Genomic DNA, 16,442 nt, shown 5'->3' with positions numbered 1-16,442 from the left:
TTTTCCTTCCCAAAATCCAACTTTGATTTCCTTCATTTTCTTCCAATAAGCTTATTGTTACTTGGACATTTGGTTTGATTGACCTAAGAAATTCATCCCTTCCACTAGTACGTTGAATTTATTTTAATGATATATATTAAACGGGACAATAATATTAGAGGAAATTGCATCCTATACCCATTTTGGGTTAACTACTTTCATTTTTACCTTCCTTATCTATCTATTTTATTTATACCTTCATTTATTTGTCACATTCCCAATATACCCTCTCTAATAACCTTCCTCACCAGAACAGTAGCCATTCCTCACCACTTTCATTCCTCCATTCAACATCGCCAGCCCCTTCCACCCTACGATTTCAGCCCTCCTCCTTCGTCGCCAGCCCCTTCCACCACCGGCGATTTCGTACCTCTGCATCATCCTTTCTGCAATATCAAAGTTAGGTAAATTTCATTTCCATTGTTGAATCCGATTATCAAAGTTTAATCAAGAAGCTCAGTACTTTAACGATGTTGGATTCTTCTTTGGGTTTACTTTCTTAATGATACTAGAGATTTATGCTCTACTTTTTCTGGTGTCATTTTTATTTATTGTCTAAGAATTGTCAATGTAGTAGCTGATACCTTGCTAAATTGCTTTCCATGCTACTTCAGAACATTATGTGGCTGATGCCCGTTATCAATGAATTTTTTAGTCCTCAGTCTTTTGAATGAAGCTATTTCAGATAGCCAAGCTAAGTAACATATCTAATAGATAATACTCATAGATAAAGTATAATTATTACCTGATGCTCTTGTGTGAGAAGAGGATTTTTCTTCTGTAGCTCTTGAAGTAGAGGCAGCAAATGAAAGTCCCAGCGTAAAAATCAGAAATAAAGACTCATAATAATATAGTAGTATATGCTATCTTTTAAGTTTGTGCCTCCTTTCCTCTTACCCCTTCCATTGTTTGATTACTAGTTATAATGTAGTTCAGTAATTATTACTCAAACATTTGATTTTCTTTATCAACCATCCCCTCATTATTATGCCTATCTTCCCTTATTACAGATTTATATTGGTCAAAATTTTCAACTGAAAGTTGTGGTAGAAGAAGACTTAGGCAATATGCAACATTATTCGTTGGGTGTTGTTGTGTCTATATAATGATGGGTTTAGTTTGTGATTGTGATCTCTTAGTTGTAATCTTTAGTCTCTTTTGGTCCCAATATGCAACTTATGCAACTGAAAGTTGTGGTAGAAGAAGACTTAGGCAATATGCAACTTTCAATATTTTTCAATTTTTTTGGTCCCAAGATTTTGGGTATCATTGCCACATTAATGATTAGGTGAGCTATACAAATTCTTATATATGCAAATGTTGTTTTTCTTCTAGATATAAAATTTGATGTGCAACACCTTGCTCTTCCTTTTTGATGCCAATTTTTAGACTACAACTCTTCACTCTCTAATCTCATCATTTCAGGTGTGTGAGAAGTTTTTTATCTTTTATATTCACCTTTTTGTTTAGTTTCTATTCAAGTTTCATCTCTTATAGGAATTTTAATGTTGGTAGAAGCATCTAGTCATTAATGGATGCACTCATGCCTTTTATGTGTTTGATTAAATGCCTCAATAAAATACGTAATGCACATTTAAAATACTATCTATGTTTGATTAAATGATTTTGCGCCATGAGTTCCCCAACTACTTGACAACACTTTAGATCTCAAAAACAAAAGGGAAAAAAATTTACACTATTAACCATGTCAAATGAAATTCTATCACATAAACTACTAACTAAGCTTATATACTCACATAAATATTATAAATATTTTTCTGCAACTTTTTCAGCTATGCCTTTAAAGAAAGAACAAGGTTTGTCTATATAATGATGGGTTTAATTTGTGATTGTGATCTCTTAGTTGTAATCTTTAGTCTCTTTGCAATGTGTTGATTTTCTTCTATTTAAAGAACTCCATTATAGTATAGCTTACACAAAATACAAACATCAAGCTGTAATTACAATAAGCTAGTTAGTTAGGTGTGAGAATTTAATGGCAGCTACAATAATTATCTATAGTAGCTAGTGATTATATTAAGTTATTGGATAGTCTCCCAAGTGGATTTTCTGTCTCTATGGAATTTCTCTAAAGCTTCTAACTCTGGGTTTTGTAATGGATATATATTTATAGAGAATCACCTTCACTATAAATATAAGTACAGAAAAAGATAAAACAAGAATCACTTTATATATTGAGTCATGAGAATTATTATTAAAAATGAAAAATTGTAAGGAATATATTCAGAATAGAGTAGTTGGGTTAGTAGAGAATATCACAGTTTGTGAATTATACTTCATTCTTTTGTCTTCTATTTTGAGTGATCCTCATGAGATAATATTAGTAATTGTTTACTCTATTTTGTTGTCAAACTTAAAAAGATAACTTTAAATTATCATAAATATAAACATTATAATAACAAAAGAAGAAACTCACCTTTCAAAAGTAAAAGAGTGTGCAAGAAGAATTTCTAATTTTTTTCATCTGGATTATGCTTCATTCTCATCACAGTTTTGAAATTTGAGATTCTTGTCATTACCATGGCTCCTTTTTATTTGAAATTTTCTCACTTTCTTATATCTTTTTCTATTTGGTAATTTTTGAAAGAGAGAAATATATAATCTCTTTGTAGTGCAAAGTGTGTAAAACTAGGTGGGAGAAATAAAACAGTAAGAAATTAAAAAAATAATTGCAACTGAAATAGTTCAATGCACACTTCCTTTGATCTTATGTTCCATTTCCATGACAAAATTCTTTTATTTTGCTGTTATACATACTTTACTACTTAATTAGTATTATTAATTAAGAGAGAGGCACATGCATATTATAGCTGAATTAATTTGGTCATTACATATTAGAAAAAAAAAAGAGTTAGACAGATCAAAGAATGAGATTAAATAAAACCTTAATTCATAATATATATGTATAAATTTGTTATGAAGAGCTATGTATGACATTATTTGTGTTATTTTGTTTGTGGATTAGGATTTATTGGTTGTAAACTAGCACAGTATGGTTTGTCTTGTACTGCATCAAGAAAGGCCATGTCCCAAACTACTTCTTGTTTGGAAAACTAAACTCTTTTGTCCTACATTTCCACTAAAAACCATCATCTTCATCTTCATCATGTTTTGCACACAAATTGATTAGTTTTCTTAAAAGAGACATTTGATCATTCTGCTGTATTTCATGGAGGTTTGCATATGAGGCTCTACCTTCTCTTAAGTTTATTTTATTTATAAACTAAGAAACCACTGATAATACGGAACCTTTTGGATCTTGATGTGTTGTGCAGTGTTGATACTGGGGCGCAAAAGTTAATTCGTTTGAAATCATGCTACTTATTTCTTATGTATTTATTTTTTGACCTATTATGACAGATAACTCAGATTACTGTGTGTGTTGTGAGGAAGCTATTTCATGCTATCTTGCTTCATAAGAATTTCTAAAGGACCATAATTATACCAATTAGGCTCTGTAAAGAAACTCCCAATATGACCATAATTATTTTATTTGTTTGTTGACTAGTAATGGTTAGTACTAATTTTTCAATCCAGTATTTTATTTTATATCATTAGTAAGTCTCCAAAGAAGACTGTGCTAAAACAACTCAGCTCAGTATCAATTAACGAGGACAATTTTAAAGTCGTGAAGCTGTTCTATTGCAGCGTAGCAAGTTAATTTTGTTTTTTAATTTTGAACCTACAATTAGAGTTTCATGGTAAAAAAATAATTGCTTTTAAACAATAGTATATGCTATTTCTTTTCCAACTTGTTTAGTTGCTTAAAGACTCATAATAATATAGTAGTAGTTCCTTTTACGCTCATTTGTCACGATGATTGAGCACCATCAACAAAATTTTTTATTAAGTTTTCTCTTCTTTTTTTTTTCAACTTCTCCAACATTGTCACATATTGCTTTGCTTAAAGACATTGATATAACACAAATAACTTTTCAACAAAAGTGTTGGGAAGTTGCATGGGTGTTGAGCACCACAAGCATAAGCATATATGTTATTATTGTTATTGCTAGCCTTAAGTATTGTGTTTTGTCTTATTGTTATAGATATGACGAAAGTATCACCTATGAAGAAAGCGCGAAGAGCTTCATCAAGTCGTCATCGTGGTGGAAAAAAGAATGTTGTTTTTCAGGTATATTTTTTTTTATAAATTAAAATTTATTATACTTAATGTATTTTATGTGTTTGAAGAAATATTGATTCTTTTTTTCTTGCTTTGTATATGTGCACTAAAAATTAGATGAATATGCATTAGTAATTATGTACAAAAACATATGTTAATTGCCTTGCCGACTTATTTTGACTTTTATTTTTTGCACTTTATATTTAGTAAGCTGATACATAAACCTTTGAAATTGTTATTGTAATTGGTAGGTGTAGTTTCTAATGTATGTTGTAATTGATGCTAATAGTTCTTTTAAACCTTTTTTTTTTCCTTTTTTCTGATCTTAGTTGTTTTTCAATGTTTGCTTTATATGTAGGATGTAGGTCCTGAAAAATTTTCTTCTGATGATTCTCGCATCCATGTTACATGTCATTGGCACGGTTTTAATTGTATAAAAGAGTTTCTAAGCGATTTACAGCTACAAAAGTTGAGAGAGTCATGTTTTGGGTATCTTTTTGATTTGGATGAATCTCTCAAACCAGCACAAATGATTATGCACTCTCTCTTACTTCATCAAGAGTGCAATTCTAATGGGAATGAGCTTCAATTAAGTTTTAACAGCAACAAAGTGAAGTTCAGTATTGTTGAGTTTGGCATCATTACAGGGTTGAATTGCAATGAATTTCCCCCAGATTCTGATATCATTGAGCACCCAAATCGATTACTCAACAAGTACTTTTCTGGCAATGAATCCATTAGCAGAAAAGAGTTGGCAGAATGTCTTATGAAAACCCGAATTGATGATGATGATGATGTTGTAAAATTGACGAAGGTTTTCATTGTGCAGAATATTTTACAAAGTAAGCGTGGCCAATGTCATGTAGACAATTTTGTTATGAAGTTGGTTGATGATGAACAAATGTTTGAAAAGTATCCTTGGGGTCGTCGTTCTTTCAATGACACAGTTAACAGTCTTTCTACTGTTTTGAATCGCCGAAAAACGGGATATGAGATATGTGGATTCCCGTTAGCTTTTCAAGTTTGGGGCTTTGAAATTCTTCCAAGTTTAGGTTCATCTTTTGCAATTAAGGTTGGAAATAACATTCCTAAAATTTTAAACTGGAAGATGACCAACTTGCAGCGTAGCTCACGCTTGAAAACAATTTGGAAAGAAGTTTTCGGAAAAAATAAGGTGTGTATTCTTATATTGTCTATGTTCTTTTTGCAATTATTAATTGTTTTATTTTCAATTTCATGTTTTTTTTTTCATATGATATTAATCTTCTATCTTTGATCTTAAATTACTTATGTTCAATTTCATACATTATTTTGGGGTTTTATGGAAAAATTTTATTTGTTTGTTTGTTGTTTTTTTGGTTTCCCAATTTATAACAACATAAAATAAAGACCCAATTCAAGTTAAAATATCCAATAAAAATCTACACACTTGTTGTTAGTGGTCTAGTACCTCGAAGATTAATTTTGTGGCTTAATTTATCATTTCACAAATTTGTTTAAACTACAAGTTTTTTTTTTAAATAATGAATACAATGAAATTATGTTATATACACCACTTTTGATTTTTTTGATAAAACCCATATCACATCTTATGTCATCAAATGTTTGGGCTCCTTAATTTATATGTGCTCTACTTAGTTGTTACCACTCATTTAATAATGTCACTTTAGCTTAGAATCAGCATAATATGAATGTAATAACTACTTGCTTTATACATAAAATATTTATATTTTTGACTTAGTGCCTTCCTTGACTCCAATTATATGAACAACTAAAAAGAAAAAGAGACACACATGATGTGATTGGGGCCTCTCCTCACTCCCACCATTGACAAAAATGCTTTCCTTTTCCTATTGTGATATAATTTTATGGTGGGCATTGTTAGATTTCATTCTAGTAAGAATTTTGATTGATTGGTTCTTTCCATATTAGGAATCTCACAGAGAGGGAAACAACATAAAGTGACAAAATAATTCTGTTCGATTCTCTTTTTTATTTTTTTTTCCTGCTTACTACTACAACTTACTACTACTTGATTTTTAGTCATTGAAAAATTTATTCTTATATCTTTGATCATAGATTACTTGTGTTCCTTTGGCTCCTGTGGATGATAATAGAAGTACAACCGCTGAGCAAATTGGATTAAATCACGACTCTTCTAGTCCAAGAATGAATGATAGAAGGACAAATTTGCAAAAAGAGATTGAAGTAAATCATCATTCTTCTAGTCTAAAAATGAATAAAGATGAACACACCATTTTGTTAAAGGTATTATTTTTATTTTCTTATTTCATATATTATTATTTTTTAGTCTTTTCATACTATTTACAAATTTATAAAAGATTTTGTGTTTTGCCTCTTATATGTTTGCAGGATTTAATGAAAGAGAGTGCTTCTCTTAAAGCATTAAATGTTGAGATTAGAGAAGAAAATGTCGAAATTAAGAAAGAAAATGCTGAAATCAGAGAAAAAATTACTGAAATAACAAACGAGAATTGTGGATTAAAAGATGAAATAGCTGCCGTGAGAAAACAAGTTGATGTGTTCATGCAATATTTTACAGATCTTCTCGAGTTGAAGACAAGTTTCAAAAATATTGAGAAACTTGTATTATGGTTAGCGGAGAATGGTGGTGCAGAGAAGAGAACTTGTGGAGAAAAAGAGAATGCTAAAGAAAGCGGCGAAGATCTTGTCTTTTTGAATGAAAGTAAAAACACTTTTTCCCGAAGGAATTTTCACGAGTGCACAAATGAATTGAAATCTAGTAATACTGTTTTTAGCAGTCCAGATTGTCATCCTAATGTTGCAGAGATTTTACAGGTAATTTTTTTGAATCTAACTCAATTTGAATATTCTCTTATCAAAGTTTTCTTATATTTTTGCAAGTATGTATAGTATTTACAAAATGACCATATTTCATTATGTTATGTTTTATAATTTTATCTATCAAATAACAATGACATGTATCTTATTTTCATTTGTAGGATTCTAATGTAAAAATTCATCAAATGAAAGAAGGACAACAAGACAAGGAAGCAAATGAGGGATCTAGAAGCATGGATCATGTCAATGATGAAGATAAAGAAGTTGTAGAGGCAAACAAAAGTGGAAAAGCAATAATTGAGAGCGATGATGATATTCCAACCTTCAATCTTTTATCTCAATCATTTTCGGAAAATGAAAATGAGCCGTTGTGTGAAACATTGAAGGTGTTACGTAGTAAAAGAAAGAGGAAGACAACCTTAAGCCGCTATCTTATTTCTCCATTTGAGCCATTGAATAAACCAAAGGGCGCAAGATAACGTGATCACTAAAGACTCAACATTCAACAAGTATCAATTTTTTAATACTTCATATGTGTTTTTTCTAGTTATTCTAAAACAAAAGTACAACTTCTTAGTTTTAACCCATTTTATAGTTTCTTAATATTAGTTTCCTTTTTTTGTTATATACTTAAGGAATGCTTTTGGAATAGGTACTTGATTGAAAGACATTCAAGGTTTACTAAAACCAATTGAGTAATACAAGATAGCAATTTTGCAAAAAATTATTAATTTTTATTTTGAATGCTTTAATATAATTTATTTTCTAGGAGTCATTGTCTAAACAAATTCTTTGTTGTTAAATGACACAATTTTTAGTTTGCTTTTTTTTTTTTTTGGAATTAGATTAAGCTTTTATTATTATATTTTGGTAAACTTAGTGCCTCATTTTAATTTTATTGTTCAATTTCATTTTCCCCACTTTCTTTGTATCCATTATAATAAGTTTGATCCTATCAAACTTAATTTTATAGTTCTATTTATGGGTGTGGATTCATAATGTTTACCTTTTAGAAGGGAATTGGTGGAATTACTAAAAAAAATTAAAAAATCAAATAGATTTGAATCAATTTCTCTCAATTAAATATTACATTATCTCAAGGTATTTTTTTTTTTTTTGTCAAAGCATCATTTTATTTTTTTGGCTTGCTACGCTCTTTGGGCAACTTCAGACTAAAGACTGGTTCTTGAAGTATAAAATTTGTCTTGATAAAAATTGTATGATGTGTGGTTCTGCTAATGAATCAATATCTCATTTGTTCCTTAATTATTATCTAACTAATTGGTGCATTTGTGAGATCGAGAAAAATACATTATACTATAGGATTGCCTTATTAGCATTACTAAGAAATTCAGCAAGTTAATGTTTGCTTGAAATTATGGTAAACATGTCTTTTTAGGTAAATTTAGTGACTTAAATAAGGTAATTCAAAATGTATTTATCATTAAAATGGTAAACCCCATTCTAAAGTAAGGTAAACAACATGCTTAAGTAAATTAAGTGCATAAGGGAAAGTAATTCAAAAATATAATTTATCATTAATATGGTGACCTACTATTCTAAAATTAGATAAATAACATATTGTTCACCTTAAGTTTTTCTTTTTCTTTTTTTGGTTTTGTGAAATTATTTCATTTTAATTTTTTTTTTTTTTTTGAAAATTAGCTTAAATTTCAAAATTTTCATTTTAAGTTTTTATTTAATCAACTTAAGTTCTTATTATTATTTTTTGGTAAACTTGGTGCTTTAATTTATCATTAAAATAGTAAATCACTATCTTAAATTACGGTAAACATGTCATTTTAGGTAAACTTAATTCTTTAAATAAAATAATCTAAAACATAATTTATCATTAAAATGGTAAACCTCCATCCTAAACTGTATTTTTTTGGACTCATTATTATCTTTTTCAATGATATTGGTGTTCATATCTATATTAGTTAACATTTATTTCTATTCCCAATCTAATATTTTATTATGGTTTTTGTTCTTTATTAGTGTTGTTACATAATTAATACATTATAATAATATAATTTTTTTCACTTCTTCTACTATTTTGATTAAATATAAGAAAAAGTTTATGCATGATTTGTTTCTTGGCACTTTGATGTTCATAATCATTACATTATTAACAATTTCCAATCTCATTTAAAATAACAAATAATAAGTTATTCAAAATTTTAAACAACATGCCTTAAAATAAGGTAAACAATATTTCATTAGATAAACAACATGTGTTAATTTAGGTAAACAAAATGCTTCAAAATAAGGTAAACAACGTGTCTTAAAATAAGGTCAATAGCGTGCCTTAAAATAAGGTAAACAACAACGTGCCTAAAGTACGGTAAACAACATGCCTTATTTAGACACGCTGTTTACCTAAATTAAGGCATGTTGTTTACCTTTTTTATTATTTGAATATTGCACAATAATAAGGTAGACAACGTGCTTTAAAATAAGGTAAACAACGTGTCTTAAAATAAGGTAAACAACGTGCCTTAAAAAAGGTAAACAACATGCCTTATTTAGACACATTGTTTACCTAAATTAAGGCATGATGTTTACCTTTTTATTATTTGAATATCGCACAAAAATATTAAAATTTAAACTATTTACCTAAATTAAGAATTTCGTGTGAGAAGTGAAGGAAAGAGAACGGCTATAGGCATATTGTAGAAACAACTTTGCTATTGGGCACCACTTTTGCCCAGTAATTTTTATAGGTGGCATCCCACGATTGGTTAGCAATATTTTTTTAAAAAAAATTCTTGTGTGATACCGAGGAGAGTGCAAGACAATAAAGCTTTAAATTTTTTATTATTTAATTATAATTAGCTAAACTTTTATGAAAAAAATCAATAAATATATAAAGATTAAAATAAGTATATGTATATGAGTTGTCACTAAAAAAAGTCATGATTTTTTATGAAGATTTTAGGACAATTAGTAAATATTCAGAAGATAAAGCCAAAATATATGCATAATGTTAAAAAAAAAAGCATAATAAATCCATTAGAAATAAATGGATAAGAAAAAGTACAAATAACTTTTCAAATATTATTTATTTTGTTTGAGAAAGAAAAATATAATAATAAGTTTTAATCAATATTTTTAAAAAAAAAAAAAAAAATCTTTGTTTCTTGGCACTTTGATGTTCATAATCATTACATTATCAACAATTTGCAATGTCATTTAAAATAATAAATAATAATTTATTCAAAATTTTAAACAACGTGCCTTAAAATGAGGTAAACAATATTTCATTAGATAAACAACATATGTTAATTTAGGTAAACAACATGCCTTAAAATAAGGTAAACAACGTGCCTTAAAATAAGGTAAACGACATGCCTATAAAAAGGTAAACAACATGCCTTATTTAGACACGCTGTTTACCTAAATTAAGGCATGATGTTTACCTTTTTATTATTTGAATATCGCACAAAAATATTAAAATTCAAACTATTTACCTAAATTAAGAATTTCGTGTGAGAAGTGAAGGAAAGAGAACGGCTATAGGCATATTGTAGAAACAACATTGCTATTGGGCACCACTTTTGCCTAGTAATTTCTATAGGTGGCGTCCCACGATTGGTTAGCAATATTTTTTAAAAAAATTTCTTGTGTGATACCGAGGAGAGTGCAAGACAATAAAACTTTAAATTTTTTATTATTTAATTATAATTAGCTAAATTTTTATGAAAAAATCCATAAATATATAAAGATTAAAATAAATATATGTATATGAGTTGTCACTAAAAAAAGTCATGATTTTTTATAAAAATTTAGGACAATTATTGAATATTGCAGAAGATAAAGTCAAAATATATGCACAATGTTAAAAAAAAAAAAGCATAATAAATCCATTAGAAATAAATGGATAAGAAAAAATACAAATAACTTTCCAAATATTATTTATTTTGTTTGAGAAAGAAAAATATAATAATAAGTTTTAAACACTATTTTTTTTAAAAAAAAAAAATCTTTGTTTCTTGGCACTTTGATGTTCATAATTATTTCATTATCAACAATTTGCAATGTAATTTAAAATAACAAATAATAATTTATTTAAAATTTTAAATAACGTGCCTTAAAATAGGTAAACAATATTTCATTAGATAAACAACATATGTTAATTTAGGTAAACAACGTGCCTTAAAATAAGGTAAACAATATTTCATTAGATAAACAACATGTGTTAATTTAGGTAAACAATGTGCCTTAAAATAAGGTAAACAATGTTCCTTAAAATAAGGTAAACAACGTGCCTTAAAATAAGATAAACAACGTGCCTTATTTAGATTTAGGTGTTTACCTAAAAAGTCATCCAATATTAGGTAAACAAATTGCCTTAAAATAAGGTGAAAAAAGCATGTTTTTTTTAGGTAAACAACATGCGTTAATTTAGGTAAATAACGTATCTAAAATGAAATAAACAACATGCCTAAAATAAGGTAAACAATATACCTTAAATAACTTAAACTATGATTACTACCCTAAAACATATATTATATTGTTATTTGTCTAATTTTTATAAATGATTACATACATAGTTGATGACAATGTTGTTTTAATAAAGTAAAAGAAAGACATGAAACAATTGTTGAAATATAGGCATTTCTCTAAACATTGCACATGAAAAAAATTTATGTTCTTAGAATTCTGAAACCATATAGTATAAAAATGTCAATATTAGCTCCTACAAAGTAAGCATCATAATATATTTATATCATCAAAAACATAAATGAGAACCAAATGTGTAAAAATTAAAATGAAAAGGTATGTCTACAGTCTTAAAAAGTGTGGTCAAATATTTGATTACAATAAAGCTCATGCATCAAAAATGTTCAGCAATTACAATCCAACAAGAAAATAAAAAACAAATCAATAAAGCTCTGCTATCTTTGCTTCTTCAACTGATACATATTATTATTAATTTCAAGTCTAAAACATAAAGCTATATATGTTCAAGCAACATGCTCAGCGGGAATTGTAGAGTCTATGCAATTGGCCTTGATGGAGATTACCAAGTGACCCCCAACTTTTAAAAAGTAATTATCATTCAATGCTAGAATCCTTGCCTGCAAAGTTGATCAATACTTGAGATACAAAAGAATACAGGAAGTATCAACCATGCTTTCCTCCAATGGTTGAGATTAGAAGACAGTTATTCATTCATGATTCATTGTAGTTCACATTTATGTTTAATCAAATGATTATAATTCTCATTTTCCACATTGCCAAACCAAACTTAATAAAAGGAAAAGGCTACAAATCAAATAGCAAATAACAGAGTATGATGCAAGCCTAAAGCTATATATGTTTAAGCAAGTCAAATATTTGATATCCTTAGCCTGGCTTTAGAATTGGTTGGCTGTGTGGTTGTAACTCTTTTTATTGTGGTCCAATATTTTACTATTTCCACATGTCATTGTTCGTCGACCACGCTTGGCATAATCTCCAATTCCTTCTCCTCTTCTTTTCTTAGGACGTCCTGGTTTAACTTTGAATTCAGGAGGCTTGATGCGGTCTTCTTTAATTTCATCTGGGGTGTTCCAATCCTCTTTATTTGGAAGAGGGTTAACTGAACCTGCATATGTTTCCAACAAAACAGATTTGCTATACCACTCAGAGCAAAACTTGTATTTATCAAAATGATTCGCATCGATTGCTGCAATGGCGTGAGCACATGGAATTCCCTCTAGTTGGAATTCCTTGCAAGAGCATGAGTTTTCAGTCAGATCAACAATGAAGGTTGTGTCACCATAGGTGACTTGATATTTGAACATATCTATTTTATCAACCTGTGAAACAAATTAATTATTAAGTAAAACATAAAAGCATAGTTATTTGGAATGTAAAAATTGTTACAGGTCGTATAGAACGAGTTAGCCATAAGAAGGTTATCCACAATAGCATAGAATAATATAAACCATGCAATAATTTCATTTCAGCAATATTCAATTTAAAATATATGTTGTGAAATAAATAAACAGATTCTATACATACTTTCATTCGAAATGCTTGATCAAGTTTGCTCTCCATTACGTCATTTGCCCATTTTGTCACGTCAAAAAATTGGCATGTAGCTGCCTCTTTTCGTCTTGAGAACCAATCTTGTACCATTTCTCTAAGAGCTTCTACTAATGGAGTTATAGGTAGGTCTCTTGCATGTTCAATGGCAGAATTTATTGACTCAGAAATATTGCTGGTCATAATATTATATCTTCTTTTCGGAAAGAACGATCTAGCCCACCTTTTTGGATCTGCTTCCAATAAGTATGTAGTAATTTCAGGATTGATGTTGCGCAACTCAGCCATAGCAGAATCATACTCTGGAACTGAATAACTTCTAGCAGCAATTTCAAATGTGGCTTGCACGTGCACACCCCTAAACCTACTCCTTAAGTTCTGCTTCAAATGGTAAGCACATATCCCATGGTATATTCCTGGAAAGACTTCTGCAATCGCGTTCTTTATGCTGATGTGCCTATCAGATATTATGCACATCTCTTCTCGTTCACCTATTGCTTCTTTAAGCCTTTTGAAAAACCATTTCCACGCTTTGTCATTCTCAGAGTCTCCAATTCCAAAGGCAAGAGGAAAGATTTGGTTATTTCCATCTTTAGCGCAAGCTGCATATAACGTTCCTCCACATTTTGTTTTTAAAAAAGTTCCGTCAACCACTACAACAGGTCTGCAATGTTTCCATCCATCCAACGAGCAACCAAAAGCCAGAAACATATATTTAAACCTGTAAAAAAATACAAACCAACCACCAAATATCGGAATTAAAAACACCTAAAAATCATTCCACTATTGCATACATATATTTTGAACTTCCCATGCTCTCAAAATCCTTTTTTAATAAAATGTCTATACCATTAATCGATATTGATGATGATGATTATGAATTTATGAAAACAATGAGAAAATAAAACTCGACATGGATATCAGTGTTGGTGTTTTGTTAAACTATGAACATGTTTCATTTAGTGTAATGATCAAGCTGTTTTAACATAGAAGGAAAGCAACTAAAGAAAAAAAAATATTGAAGACCTATTCATTATAAGATCTTAAACTTCCAATCTTAAACTAGCAATAAAAATTTCATCCATAATTTTATTAACAAGAACATGAACTGTACAGTCAATTAAATTAAAAATAAAAAATAATCCTACTTCTTATGGCTTTGTTGTAGTTTATATGAATTATGTAATTTATGAAAGATGCATTGTATATCAATGCCAAAAAACAAAAATTATTTCAAGAATCTTGTAATCAATCTTCCAGATAAATAATCATAAAAGGAAAAAAAAAAAGAGCAAAATATACAACACTTATTGTAGAAAATAAACAACATAGACTCAAAGGAAAAGACATGAGTTGGAACAAAATTTTGTACCTATTGTCATCATCTTTCTCAATTCTTGTGATGGTTCCTGGGTTGGACAATTTCAGCATATGTAAGTACGCAGGTAACTCAGCATAACTCTCTTCATATGATCCTCTGACATTATTCTTTGCTAGTTCCTTTGCCCTCCATGCTTTGTTATATTTTACCTGCACTCCATACTCATCTCGCATGTCATTTATTATTTGTCTTGTTTTGTAGTTTGTTTTCGGGTCACGAATCTTTTCTTTGATGCAATCACTGATTACTTTTGCACTAGCCTGTCTATTATCAGTACTTTTGTGATTTAAGGAGCATGAGTGAAATTTTTTGTACTTGATAACTCTGAAGTAGCTTGATGTTTTAGAGCTTCTAGCGCGGAGGTACCACTCACAATTTTCATCTATGCATTTTGCCCAAAATGTCAGCGAACATGATCTCTTAACCTTGTATTGGAAGTGCTTCTTGATAGCAATCCTCGAAAGAGCAGATTTCAACTCTTCTTTGTTCTTGAACATATGATTCACTCTTAGGTCTTCAATGCCCATACTTGGCAAGACAGTTAGAGGTGATTGAACTTCTTGTCCTCCTTCAGTAGCCATACAAGAAGCTCGTGATGATGTCTTTGTTTGTGCCGCCGTAAGCGCCATCGCTTGCTTGTCTTTTTTCTGCTTGTTGCGTTACTTGCTGAAGTAGTTGCAGCAATGCTAGTTGTTCTTGACAAGGCCATTGTTTGGTTCTTCTCAATTACTTCAACAATAAGAGGACAATTTCTCAGATCTTCCTTTGTGTTGTTCTCGATCAAGTAAGCCTCTAAATCCATATCGCTTTCTATCTTCATTCCTTTGCTTGTACCCATATTCACATCAAATAGAATGTTGATCGAAACCAAATTTCGATTCAAATTGAGCAAGTTGTGTATCTTATCTACCAAATCCAAAAATTTTATATCTTTATGCACCATTAGGAGTTTGATTTCATGATCAACATATTTGTTGTGTGCATTCCATCTTCCGTTAAATACTATGTACAACATTCTTGATTCTATTTCTGCAATATTAGAATTATAAATTCAATTAGTCTTTTCCTTTACATCAAAAATAATTCGAGAAGGCTCCATCAATTCCAACCAAAAATAATGAACATTACCCAAGCATGAAAATTCAATAACCAATCAAAGCTGAGAAAGAACAAAATAGCTATAAAATAAAATAGCACATTGAAATAGATATTTTATAAGAATTCTTGCAATAAACATGTGAAGTTAATGAGGAGAACAACCAAATCAGTATACCAATATACCTTCAAAAGGCTCATTTTATATAGCAATACACAGAAAAAGCCAAATCATTACAGCATAGGAAGAAAGAAAAGTGCCAATTAAATTGGCTACTGTGAAATGACATGAAAACATTGTAAACACACGAAAAAAAAGTCTGTCTCAAGCTCAACAAAAAGTTCAGACCATACATTGGTGTACCTCAGAACCATTATCAAACAACTGACCAACCCCATGTCCATACAAAGCTAAAATAGATAACAATAAGAAAGCTAAAAAAACACCAACCTGAGGTGACCAAATCCTCCAGTGAACCAAGAGCAAACCCAAGCAAAGGAAAAGATGTGGCTGAGCCTTCAAAAGAAACTGGTTATCATGACAAAGCCCCAATGAGGCAATTCATCGAACAAGTGAGTTGCAATAATAAAAGAGTGATCATTAACAAATTATTAACACATATGGAATCATTAACAAATTAACACCAATGATGATGATAATAATAATCCCATCAAATCAAAATCCAAAGCTGATGCAGAAACTCTTAAAGAAAAATTCCCAAGACTTAATATTGGTGAAACGGAAGGAACAATATTAGTTAATTAATATACACAAGAAAACTAAGAATTAATTAACAATTTCAACTTGAGAAATGAAAAGCACCAACCAACCTTGAAAGAGTATCTGTGGGGCTGTAAATTGGGGAAACCTAAAGACCATTGTCACTCTATCGTGACAAAAAAAACAGTGGTCCCAACTTATGTTAT

At 29.6% G+C, this 16,442-nt stretch overlaps 2 protein-coding genes across 3 annotated transcripts; one reads left to right on the top strand and one right to left on the bottom strand.

Moving 5' to 3' along the window:
- The first annotated feature begins 158 nt into the window (after nucleotides 1-158).
- Nucleotides 159-8,637, top strand: LOC115712369 (uncharacterized). Of its 2 annotated transcripts, none has more exons than XM_061114631.1 (6): nucleotides 159-443; nucleotides 4,107-4,192; nucleotides 4,542-5,357; nucleotides 6,263-6,451; nucleotides 6,557-7,003; nucleotides 7,168-8,637. In XM_061114631.1, the coding sequence occupies exons 2-6, from the start codon at nucleotides 4,109-4,111 to the stop codon at nucleotides 7,483-7,485; spliced, it is 1,854 nt and encodes a 617-aa protein (XP_060970614.1). In that variant the 5' UTR covers nucleotides 159-443; nucleotides 4,107-4,108; the 3' UTR covers nucleotides 7,486-8,637. The 2 variants fall into 2 exon arrangements, with proteins under 2 accessions (XP_060970614.1, XP_060970617.1); XM_061114634.1 differs by lacking the exon at nucleotides 159-443 and adding an exon at nucleotides 847-1,464.
- A 3,114-nt stretch (nucleotides 8,638-11,751) lies between these two features.
- Nucleotides 11,752-15,014, bottom strand: LOC133037407 (uncharacterized). The gene is made up of 3 exons (XM_061114629.1): nucleotides 14,412-15,014; nucleotides 13,016-13,760; nucleotides 11,752-12,810 (listed from the first exon to the last, which is right to left on the bottom strand). Exons 1-3 carry the CDS (start codon nucleotides 14,999-15,001, stop codon nucleotides 12,367-12,369), a joined length of 1,779 nt encoding a protein of 592 aa, XP_060970612.1. The 5' UTR covers nucleotides 15,002-15,014; the 3' UTR covers nucleotides 11,752-12,366.
- Between the last annotated feature and the right edge of the window lie 1,428 nt (nucleotides 15,015-16,442).

Source organism: Cannabis sativa, chromosome 1 (assembly GCF_029168945.1).
Source record: "Cannabis sativa cultivar Pink pepper isolate KNU-18-1 chromosome 1, ASM2916894v1, whole genome shotgun sequence".
NCBI lineage: Eukaryota > Viridiplantae > Streptophyta > Magnoliopsida > Rosales > Cannabaceae > Cannabis > Cannabis sativa.
This window is presented reverse-complemented; position numbering and strand designations above follow the sequence as displayed.

Excerpts from the sequence above, each read along its gene's own strand:
- LOC115712369 (XM_061114631.1), top strand. The coding sequence starts at position 4,109 with ATGACGAAAGTATCACCTATGAAGAAAGCGCGAAGAGCTTCATCAAGT. Across the intron at positions 6,452-6,556 it reads AACACACCATTTTGTTAAAG|GATTTAATGAAAGAGAGTGC; the intron begins GTATTATTTTTA and ends ATATGTTTGCAG. Across the intron at positions 7,004-7,167 it reads ATGTTGCAGAGATTTTACAG|GATTCTAATGTAAAAATTCA; the intron begins GTAATTTTTTTG and ends TTTCATTTGTAG.
- LOC133037407 (XM_061114629.1), bottom strand. The coding sequence starts at position 15,001 with ATGGCTACTGAAGGAGGACAAGAAGTTCAATCACCTCTAACTGTCTTG. Across the intron at positions 13,761-14,411 it reads GAGAAAGATGATGACAATAG|GTTTAAATATATGTTTCTGG; the intron begins GTACAAAATTTT and ends ATTTTTTTACAG. Across the intron at positions 12,811-13,015 it reads ATCAAGCATTTCGAATGAAA|GTTGATAAAATAGATATGTT; the intron begins GTATGTATAGAA and ends TTTGTTTCACAG.